The sequence below is a fragment of the Colletes latitarsis genome, chromosome 6 (assembly GCF_051014445.1).
Source record: "Colletes latitarsis isolate SP2378_abdomen chromosome 6, iyColLati1, whole genome shotgun sequence".
Taxonomy (NCBI): Eukaryota; Metazoa; Arthropoda; class Insecta; order Hymenoptera; family Colletidae; genus Colletes; species Colletes latitarsis.
The window spans coordinates 14053553-14065575 of record NC_135139.1 but is presented as its reverse complement, the minus strand read 5'-3'; the positions used below and the strand labels follow the sequence as shown (position 1 = coordinate 14065575).

The 12023-nt window shown below is 38.7% G+C and overlaps 1 protein-coding gene across 3 annotated transcripts in view; it reads right to left on the bottom strand.

The window, feature by feature from the left end:
• LOC143342770 (uncharacterized) overlaps positions 1-12023 on the bottom strand; it is a 43948-nt gene that overhangs the window by 4633 nt on the left and 27292 nt on the right. For all 3 annotated transcript variants that reach the window (XM_076766987.1, XM_076766988.1, XM_076766989.1), the window contains 4 exons: positions 4893-4993; positions 4476-4624; positions 2256-3138; positions 325-840 (listed from right to left, as the gene is read on the bottom strand). In XM_076766987.1, the coding sequence (XP_076623102.1) occupies positions 325-840; positions 2256-3138; positions 4476-4624; positions 4893-4993 (1649 nt within the window). The remainder of the gene's footprint in view (positions 1-324; positions 841-2255; positions 3139-4475; positions 4625-4892; positions 4994-12023) is intronic.

Sequence of the window (12023 nt, the reverse complement as noted above, 5' to 3'; positions counted from 1 at the left end):
TTATATTATACATATATTACACGGTGAAACTCTATTTATTATTATTTTGATCCGCGTTGAAAGCTTTTCTTTAACAATTACATAGGTACGTGTATGGGATCGATTACTGAGAAACTCTTCTAATTCATGTCGCGTTTGGACTTATTTTCAATACATGGACCGTTATTCGACTGGATAATTAGACTAGTTTAAAGTGTCTCGACTGACGAAAACTGCTTCTAACGTGGATGGAAGCCAAGCGAAGTACACTTCGGATGCACCAAATTTACAGAATAACTTCTAATTGCTATGCAAATGCATTCGTCAAGTTTCCACGATGGTTACCTCTATTCCATTGTAAACAGCAATTTCGTTCCCCGAACAGTAATTGAACGTGACGTTTTGCTTCTGGGACTGGTGTTCCTGGTCTGGTTCGTTCCTGATTATCTTTATGTGAATGGATATCTTCTCGGTGAACCTGCCTATGAATACGTAACTGCAAAGAGTGTTCGGTGGATACCAACTCTGCAACGATTTAATATTTTCCCTGGTACGTTCGGTGCTCTTGTAGACGAACTCGCAGTTTTTCTCGCGTTTCACGCCCGGCGCGTCGTCGGTTTCCTGGAGGGACAACTGGAAACCGCCATGCATTATGGTCCCCTCCTGCTCCGAGAAGAATTCGATGATGACGTCTTTCCCGCGCGAAAGTATCCGTGGCACGTGCCCTTTGCCACAGAATTTGGAAATCTCCAAAATGGACCCGTCCACGTTCTCCAGCAGCGCAAGGTAATCGCCGACGCAACTAGTGCTTCCCAACTTATCTTGCAACCGGCTCCTCCTCACATACCGATATTCGGGAACCTTGTCAGACCGGGAAACAAACCGATTATCTTTTTGTTTTCGAGTTAAATCGCGTCTGCTGCGCGGCTGCTCGTTTCTCGCGTTCGACTCGGAACGAAAAGCTTCATCAATTCGTTCGCTGACGAAGGGAAACTTTCAGCCAACGGTTTCGACTAATTCGGTAATTACTGAAAACAGCCTTAAAGAAGAATCGAGTCGGAAGAAATTTCTCGTCATTTGAAAAATAGCTTCGATCGATACGTCCGGGCCTTTTTGTTCCGTGGAACCTAGTTTATGGTCTTCTTAAGTTTTTTGTGAAATTTTCAAGAAAAATTAATACTTGTTTTCTAGGCGTTCATTTATAAACTAATTACATCAGATTATTATTTTTTTTCATATAATGTGTGGTTTATCAGTGCATTTATTATTTATTAAGATGGGACATTGTGTTGTTATTGATAGATTTTAGTGCTCGTAGATTATTTTCGATAACAGAAACATCAATCATGAATCCCAGATAAGGAATTTATTTTCCTGACGCGATACTGGCAGCTGATATATATCCATTGCAAGAGGAAAACCTACAAAAAAGGCAAATGGAAAAAGTGGAAAGGAGCGAGAGTTATCTGTTCCGCCGAAAGAGAAGCATGCCATAAAACAACACGGACTAAAACTTTGCCAATAATATATCTGGATACTTTACCGCAGGTATCGATAAGCAAACGCGATATTCCATATTTGTTACTCTGAATCCGTGCCAACTGGCTAAGTCTGAACGAAAACTTATCCAAATAATCTTAGAAATTACTGATGATTTTAGAAATTGTTCAGAATAATTTTGGACATCCACGAACTCGTAAAATAAATTACAAAATTGTTCTACAAAAATAATTAACCTATTAAGTACCACAGCGTCCCATTAAAAAAACATTTAAAGAAAAATTGTTTTACTGTTATTAAAATTAATTTAACCTTTAAATGGATTATTGGGGCAAGTTTAAATTAATAATTATTTAATACATGTCAATGTAATTATTTGAAAATATTTGTAATCCTCAATTAGTTCATTATTTTTTAAATGCTTTAAAGGAAAGTTGATTTCCATTTAACAATTTGGTAAAAGTCAACATTAAGTAAAATAATTCAGTTGGGATTGAGAGACTTGTATCCTAAATAAATTTCAGAGAAAATTATGCACAAAAAGTGACACTGTAAATATTGTAATCAATAGTGTTTTGTTTAGAAAGAAAACTGTTTATAAATGAGCCAAATAAAAATTGCAAGTATTTTCAAATTCGTCTACTAAATGAAGTGCAGCGGGTTAATTACCACTTGGACGTTACTCAGACTTCAGTAAAGATCGATAAAAACTGATCCCCGGCGATCTTGGAAACCGTCCAGCAGTTCGCGAGCAAACTTTTTCGAGATCAACTCACCTGGAGGATGGCGGTACTTTGCTGGCTGGATCCCTTCCTGGCAATCACGTGAGTTCCGTCGGGCAGGATCTTCAGGTTCGATATATCTTGCAGATCATGATCGGAATTCCTCTTAGGGCTTATCGATCCCATGGACTTTTTATGGACGCGTTGCGGATGACGAAGTCTCTTCTGAATAGATTCGGACCGTGGTCCTTGATCGCGATAGCCCAGTCTGGGGCTACTCCTACCGAGGAAGACGTCCGCGGAAGACTGTTCGGTGATCTCTTTCGAACGGCCGTTATTTCTCCGTTTTTCCTCTTCTCTTCCACGAGAATAGCTCGTATCCTTCGATCCAACAACTTCCTTCTTGACTTTCTTAAGCCTTCTTCGATTATTTCTGCCCTTCCTGAACTTGCGCGACGCTTGGCCAATGATAAATTCTAGCTCCTCCTCGTGATCGAGACTCCTCGCTCGCCTGACGTCCGATCTGGCGACCCTCGTCTTCGGGGCTTCTGCCACGATCTCCACGTGCTGCTCGCAGTTCTCCGTCTGGCAGCTGTCCTGGGACGTTCGGTTCATCAAATCGAAAAGGTCGTCGGGTTGGCCGCCGATTTTAAAACGACCTGCGCTCGATTCCAGCGTGATCCTGCATCTGATACCGCGGGGATAGACGCCCGGATAACCCGGGGATGCGAGCTTGCAGGACCTTCGATCGTTTCTCACGGCACATTCCAACGGGCACTCGGACGACGGGGACGGCGTGAAGCCCCTATGTCGTTCGATGGCCAATTGGGTTGGCAGGATCGAAAACTGGGCGGAGAAGATCACTGGATTCTCAGCGGCGAACTTTTCCTCCGAATCCATTATGATCGTCAAGTTGGGCCCCTTCCTCAGGAACAATCTAACAGACGAATCTTACGAAATTGTATTGCATTCATTGCAGTCGATACCGTAGTTTTACCGTAGTATTTCGGAGAAAACAATTGTTTACGAAAAAATGACATAGTAATTGTGCAAATACCCTGTATACAAGTGCTAACTACTTTGGGTATATAACGTCAAAGTACATAGTATATACAAGTATAGTAGCTGGTATAGTCATTGGATATTGAGTTAGACTGTTTTAAGACAGTGGAACCTGAAGATTCTCTCCTTTCGTCTTTGCTATACATATATTTCCTATTTACATCGGAAGCTAAGCAGAATTTGGTACCAAATTTTGTCCAATTTCTTACAAAAAAATATAAATCATTCAACCTGTCATTTGACCGGTCACGGTAGGTTTAGTGTTAAGGAAGTATTCTGGTCTAGGATTTGTCCAAATAAAAGGCTCTGAAAATTAGTACGCTCGCTTTTCTTTAAATATCTTCATGTATTAAAGTAGTATATTAATACAAAATATGTGTTCTAGTAACCTATAACATGTAAAAGTAGTATTTCAGATCAGAATACCTCTTTACAGTACCTATTTATATTATGCTCTAAATTTTGAATATTTTGAATATTGATAATTAGAAAATGAAGCACTTTTCTAGGATGCAGATATTTTAATAAATAAAGGGAAAGTAGATGGAGAAGGGATAAATTGAAATTACAGTAAAGTGAAATCATGGGTTTACCAGTATGGGGAATCATTTACACGCATTGAATGCCACGTTTATAAGCGGCTTGCGAACGCTATGTTTCGAACAGCAGGCATCTGATTAATCCATTATATACCACAAACCCTGCGCACATATGGTTTACAACCTGTGAATACTATTCGCGATTATTAATTATTTTTCTTCAACGATACGCCAATGATCTCTTCTATCTATTATTATCTCGTATTTTACAATATTCGCTATTTGACGATAATTTTTATCGACTTTTCTCAATTTTTCTGTTGACTAAACTAACTGATGTTAGTCATCAATATTTATTCACAACCTTAGTGATGACGTGTACAAAATAATTTAAAAATTAAATGCATGCAGAGTCCTTCAACAGATTATACGCGCCTCCGATGGCAATCATTCGACGCGAGTACGACTAACAGAATAGGAAATGGAGCACGAAACAAAGCCTTTTATGTGGTCCAATAGGCCAATTAGGTGAATTTGTATCTACCAATTATGTCAAGTACGGTAACAACTAATTGACGATGAAGAGGACTTTATTGATGCAATAATCCCTTATTTGTGCTGTATTCGTGAAATTAGTACACATTGAGCACGGATGAAACGAAATGTGGCGTACCTGGTTGTGTTGCCACTCACATGACCGCAATAGCGTCCCGTTTCGTCCTCGAGGTCCTCGACTCCATCAGAGAATTGAATGTAAGCACCCTCGCATCTGGTTTCTTTCAGAAAACCGACTTGCAACCTCCTTACTTTCAACTCGATCACCTGCGTGTCCAATTAAATTTAATTCTTACTTTACAATACGATGTTTTACAATTTTTAAATCATCCCTAAGAGATATTCCGAGACTCCAAGATTTATTAAAAAGAAATTTGCGAATTATATACAAAATTTTACGTACACTACGCAACAAAGTTAAGAGATTGCTAATTTAACAAGGCAAAGATGCTTTTATAAGTGAATGCAGGGCTGAAAATAGAAGATAATTTTGTCTTAAAAAATTTTTAGATTTAGCGTAGCTATTGTTTTCAACCTGAGGATCTCTAGGTGGTGCTCTGATCCGAACGATGCACCGTCCCATCCGACCAGTCCATCGTATCCATCCAACAGAATTCCTAAGAGTACGGTTGCATCCTGCGAAAAACGAAAGTTGTAAACTTCCCACGCACCTTGTCTAATTAAGCAAAACATTATTATCACGAAAGCATTTTGAAAATCTGTCCAACCGTACATGAAATCGTCCGAAAGTGGAAACTATTTCATTTGATTTGAAGACGTTCCAGACACTATCTCTCAATTGATCAAAGCATGCGGTTCTGGGACCTGTCGTTGCGAAACTTTTTCAATGAAATTTCGTTTTATTCGTCGCACGTAATGTTAGAGAAATGTTTCAGTATTTTAAATTCGAAGAAAAAGCTGGTAGAAAATTATTTCACGATGTTAACCGGGCAAAGTATTAAATTATCTGGCTGTTCGGAGTTACTTATGATCCTATTCTCACTATATTTTTTGGCTAGTCATACTGTTCCTCGTCCTTTCGTGCAGATAGTTCTGTCTCGAACAGAGAGACAAATCTGGCATACTGGAAGTTATTCCTGGCGCGAATCACTGCAGGGGTGTGACCTTGAGCAGCCAATCGATTTCGTTGTGACTACAGTTCGATTTATGTGATATAATTAGCGCAAACAATTTTAATACGTACAGTCTACAGGTAATACAAATATTACAAGTAATAATTTGTTAAATTAAGATAAGTAAATAACCAAAATTTTCAATCATCGGTAGTAACCAGAATCATTTAATTATAGATGTTGATCCTCATATAATAAGCTATTGAAGTATATTTTACAATGATTCCGACGTCTGCTCTTTACGTATTCCGAAAGTTTCATGTATTGAATCATCCCCCGGGGGTACCTTTCGCCATTAATTTCGCACAATGTCCGTTAATCCTGGCTCGAAGTCAAAGAAGGAAATCGTTACAGAGCGAAAAGCCACTGTATCGGTCGCTGGCAGCGTCCGATAGGCGTAATTCATGCTTAATATCGTTACTCGCGCAACGCTTCCATTGTACGATGCAAGTAATTCCGGCCATATCGCATCCGTGCCACGAATATTGTTAGGACAATCGCGCAAACAGGGGACTTAGCGTTCCGCTCGTCGTTGTAATACCGTATTAAGCCGTCACGATGAAAAATTAAAAATAAATGCGCCTAACGAAGCAGAAACGAGCGTAATTATCGTAGAGATGACGAGAAAGCGCTCGAGCAAGTCGAAAAACCCGCGCTATCGTCGCTTAAAGCTCTTCCTCTCGCGTTCTAAAGTTTTTTCCACGAGCCATTCGAAAGAAATTCAATATATGCTTCTTCCCTTTCTGACAAAAAAAGAGACTGTATCTCAATTTCAAGGTATATATTTCTCCGTGTTTTAATTAAATTAATCTGAACGAATAACGTCGAACAATTTTCGTATTTAATTGCTGATATTTAAGCGGCTCGTTAATTAAACGATTTCTAGTACCCTGGTTCGTTGCGTACACGGCCTTAATCGTAGTCAGCAATCCCGCGCGTGCTATATTTCTGTATGCCAGATTAATCCGACTATTTTCCAGCCAGCGCCCTGTGGACAAGCCCTAATATTCCCGAATATCGTTCGATCCTGATACGCGATCATACTTTAGCGTGCCCCCTCGTTAACGAGACTCACGCAGAGAAAACGATCGAAGCTCTACTAAAAACCTTTCGGTAAATAAAACAATTTGCCCGAGAAAACTCTTCTAAATAATATTAATTATTGTGGGAATTTGGGGATTCAAATGAGCAAAACTCGACTTCCTCTCAATAACACACATTTAATTAGCACGAGGCTTCGTTACAGACAAAAGACACACGGTACAAAAGTAGTAAGTCAAAAGAACTCTAGGTGGTGCAGAAACAAATGGTGCTTTATTTCTAACAATTATTTTATAGCTAAATAATTTAGTCGATTAAAAATAATTAATTACAAAATATAGATATTGTTTACGAAGTTAATCGAGCGTGGAAGGAGCGAGAAGAAAAATTTTAAAAATCTACAGTGCATTTATCCTGGCAAGCATCGTTGGGTCTCGAATCATTTATTTCGTTGTGTATCGATAAATCACTGTACACGTATGGCCTCCTTTATAAAATTTCGCCCCCTGAAAGCTCATCAATTTCTCGGTACGAAACGAGGGCGAGGAAAAGGAAAGAATAATTCGACGTAAACGAGTTACTTCTTTCGTGCACGCGCGAAAGCTTGTTTTTGTCCGCCATGTCCTTTCCTCCGGTTCGAAAGAAGAGTGATTAAGTGTCGGTATTGGGTACCCACCAGGAGGAAGTCGACGTTCAGCAGCATCTTGAAGGTAGATCGAGCGATTAGGGTCTAACCCGCGTGAAAAATCGTTACCGAAACGCCGGACGACGGCATTCATGGCGAAAACAGGAGCTTATTTATTCAACGACCCTTTGCAACAGGAACTGATGAAATTACTCCGAGGCCGTCGACCGTCAGGAGTTTACCGACTAATTAATTGGCATTGATGCAGCCAATTCCATTGAAACGCCCCACAGTGGATAAAAGTGACCAAGTTTCGGTTAAAATCGTTGAGCTTCCGATACAAAGGACGTGGAACGACGAATCTTGGACGAGATCAAAGGACAAAGCCTTTCCGAATTTTGTTCGTAACCAAAGTTTTACACAAGTGCTAGTTATCAAAAGAAGATCCTCTGTTTTTAATTTATTAAATTTGTTTTTTCTAAACATCTTTCTGTATCTTCGTTTTCCTCCAGCCTGCATCACGGGTTATAGAGCCATGCTTTTCGTTTCTCTGCCACTGTTTTCCCCGCTCCATCTTTTTCTCTCGCCTCGGTCCATCCTTTTCCCTCTATTTTTCTCGCCCCTCGCTTTGTCCATCAATGCACCGATTGAATTTCTACGGCTAAAACGCGGCCGTACTAACTTAATGGCGCTTTCAAACCGTGATGCACTTGATCCAGTTTAATTTTCTCAGCCCTGGGTAATTGTCCCGATTTTTTAATGGCAAAATTATTGCGCCCGGGGGTTTTTTAACGGCGCGGCACGCGGCTTTATATTTTTATCATTCTCGTCGGTGGTTAATACGACGACGTGCACGGCCGCCGCCGTCGTTATTATTTTTTTTTTTTTTATTACGTGCCTGTTTTTAAAGAGGGACGCGACTTTTCTCCTCTCTTTTTTTTTTTGTTTGTTTATTTTTTTTTAATCAACAATTTCGCGTACACGAAAATCGCGGGATGAAAAAGTCCGCCGATGTACGGAAATTCATTTCATTCATTCTTTTGAACGAATCGGTTTTGTAATGTACTTTATTTGGCTGCGTTCGATGTTGAAATTTCAAAGGACCTTTTCAAAGGCTATTTGTATACCGCGGGAGTTGAATTTCATTGCATTACGATGTTTAAAAGGCATGCCCGTATTCAGAGCCGAGTTTTTAAAATCACCGAATCGATCATGCATAGTATGAATTACGCGGATCGACGATAAGTACAGGCGGACTGGGATATTATGTGCGAGTCGAAAGTGACATGATTAACGCCAGGAGATCGAAACAAGCAGATTAGTAGACGAGACGAGAATATTTCCCAGACCTCGCATATCTCCGCGGATTAAATGCGTGTTGCAAGAAGGGATACAAAATTTATTATCTGCTTTTTATTGAAGCTTGTGAGATCAAGAACGATTGACAAAAAAGTAAAAATATTTCTGAGATAACTGCTAATTATAATAAAAAATATTATGATTCGTTTAAGCAAATTATCTCGTACGGAGTAATTTTCAGAGTTGAAAGTTGCTTCTCGGTCGATTTCGGAAAATGAAGAGCTCTCCAGACTCGACGAACTGATCGTGCCACTTACGTCGAAAATGAATCTGTAATAGTGAGTCCACGTTATTCCCCTCTATAATCGGTGAATTTTAGTCCACTGGTAACACGCCACGATATTCCATGGAGATTCTAACGATCTCGGCTAATTAAGTTGTCCTTCAATCTACGCGGATATTATTATAAAAGGGATTAAACATCGTTTTAACGGGCAGAATGCCGGCCCGACGCGACGACTTGGACGATTTCGTTTGCGTCTCGTCGAGGGGACGAGGGCGCAATCTTCCCTCGCGCAGCCTCACCTATGGTAATATCTCATTAAGAACGAATTTACATTTACTCTTTTGTGTTTTTCTTGCTCGCGTCGACGACTCGTACCCGCTAAATACGACTAAATTATACCGCAAATGACCACGATTGTCGAAAACTGACGCGACCAGCGATCAAAATTCGAGGCAGCCGCATAAAAGACGCGTCGAAACGAACCTTTCGACCTTTTTTCTTCGTTAAGCACCTTTTCTTCTCGAACACATGGACGCAACTGAAGCTTTCCGCAGCTCTGTTTCACCCTATACGATCATTAATAACGACTTCATTATGCAACGAGTTAAAGGGACAATGCGGACGGAAATTATTTAATGCGAAAATAAACTGTATTTTACTCGAAAATAAATATAAAGATTTGTCAAAAATTCTTTGAAAATCTCGAGTTACTTTATTTCTATCGAGACAGTTGAGGGTCGACTATGTAATCAATTTTTATTCCAACAAAAGGTACATGAATAATCTTAATAAGCTTTATATTACATATGAATGAACTGTACACATTAATTAATATAATTTTCCAGAATTTCCAAGCACGTACATGTAATCTATTTACAATTAATTATTAATCATTTAAAATTTAATTTCCCCATACCAAACTGAATTATATACTCGATTAATGTGAATATATTCGTTATAGATCCATAGAAGTTCTATTATTATACCCCCAACAAGTCATCTATAATTTCAAATTAATTTCATATATGCGTAACGTAATGATTAACACTGAATGGCAGATCATCAAGGAAATTCCAATAATTTTCGAAAATGTTCGCCTTACTATTTTAGTTTCGCTGTTAAAATCCCACGCAAAAGGGAAAAAAATGGATTCGCGATGGTCTTTCTGCGAGAAAATAACTAACTTTTGCGTAAAGGAACTCGCAATAAATAGATTATGTTAATGTCGAGTTGTACAGACGAAGAATCTCATGCAAATTACGTTTAACTGAAATGTCATTAAGGGAATCACCTTGGCTCCTTGCATAATTTTAATGGGATCCGCCCGGGGCATATGGCAATTTTTTGAGGATTGAATGAGATAAAAGGGTCGTGTACTCTTTGAATACGATCGGACATACGCGACGAACTGTCGAAAATTAGCTTCAACCAGCTACAGATGGAGAATGCTGACAACATTTTGGCGGAAAACATCATCGAGAAAATGTTCAACGATAAACTTGCATGAAAAGTTAATATTATTCGTGGAAAAGCAAATTTTGTTTCGAATTCTTTCGCAAGTAATACGTTATCTTATTTCACGAAGCAACTTTGAAGAGAATAATTTTGAATTTCAAATAACCAAGAACTGTTAAATATAATGCACGCAAAATAGATACGAGCCTAAGCGTGTCTCTATTTGTTACTCGTGTTACTAATAACTTTCTAAACGGTGCAAACTCTCTCGATACACGAGCTTCTTGTTTTACTCCCTAAACTACCCGTTTGCGATGCCCTAGTCGCCGCTAAGAAACTTGTATCCACATACACAAGAAGCATTTACGTGAAACCCCACTAAATAAACAGATACACGCGCGCGTATACTCATAGTTTCAACACGGAAGGGATCCTTAGAGAAATTTATTTTTTATTCAACATGGCATAAATAATTATGTCCCTTCTTACGCACGCTAATAAATGGCTTGAAGAAGCGAAGCACTTCCTATTAAATCTTTTAATGGACATCCCCACTTTGCTACGGTTTGTTTGTAATAGTTACGACATATAAACGAGTTCCAAATTCCACAAAAATTGTTCTTCTTAATAAACTATTAACACACAACGTCCACTATTAACGAACAATATATCTATAATTAAATTTAAAAACAAGCCACGATGTTTACCTTTTTTAATAAAGTTATTATCTAGCAGAAATTAGCAGAATCTGGTTGAAAAGCAGTCGCGAAATACAATATGAATGGAAATAATTGCGTGCTTGTAACAATAGTAGAGATATAAACGTGTTTGGTCTGGTACGATAACTAGCCTAGAAATTCATTAACTATATCAATAAACAGTTGTTGCTTAAGCACTTCCTAACTGCACCCTAATTTTCGATTATACGGTCAGCAAGCATAAGGCTTCCTCCAAGAGCAACGGGTTCTAGTTGGAAACTGCTTGGTAATTGGCTATTAACGCGAGCATTTACCTTTGACTCGTATGCCTTTATTACCTATTCCTTTATGTCATTGGGCAATATTTTAACATTCATATTTTTCCCCATTGGCACTGCTTTTTCACTCTGACACGCTAATTGCACCAGCTACACCGTTAAAGTATCTAAACTAGTTTCTCCACGGAGTTGATTGAAACGAGATCTCGACGAAAAAGTGGCGACGCTGAGCGTACGCTAATTAGATGAAAAATGTACGGTATTTAGTATTATGAGATACTATCTACACGACGTAGTAACTTTTATTCGAACGCCATTTAATATACATCGTCGCACAACGCCAGTTAGAAGTTAATGAAACATTTCCTCGTGTACTAATTTAATTAATTTAACTTTTTAACAGGCAAAAATAAAATGTTTTCGACTAATTTTTTTCGTCCACTTCGACGTGTCCGCCATGTTCATTAAACGATGAAAAATGTATACGTTAACAATATATTTTTTTCAAAGAATGAGCATTCTATCTGAAATTTTTCTTTTCCAAGATGCAAATAACGATCGTTCTATAATTACGAGAAAGAATTAAAGTTAAAATCGTGTCGTATTTTGTAGTGAAAAATCCTAGATTCGAATTGACTGATTTCCTCTGAAATTGAAGGTATTCGTCGGATCGAAGTAGAATGGAACGCATAAATAAATCACGTTTAAATTGTCTGCTATACTACGTGCACACGTAAATGGTATGCACGATTCATCACCGATAGATAATAGCAGGTACTGAATCCATGTGCTTTAAGGACGCTGCGCTTTGGGGAAGTTGGGATCTAAATTGATCCACTATGCATTATCGT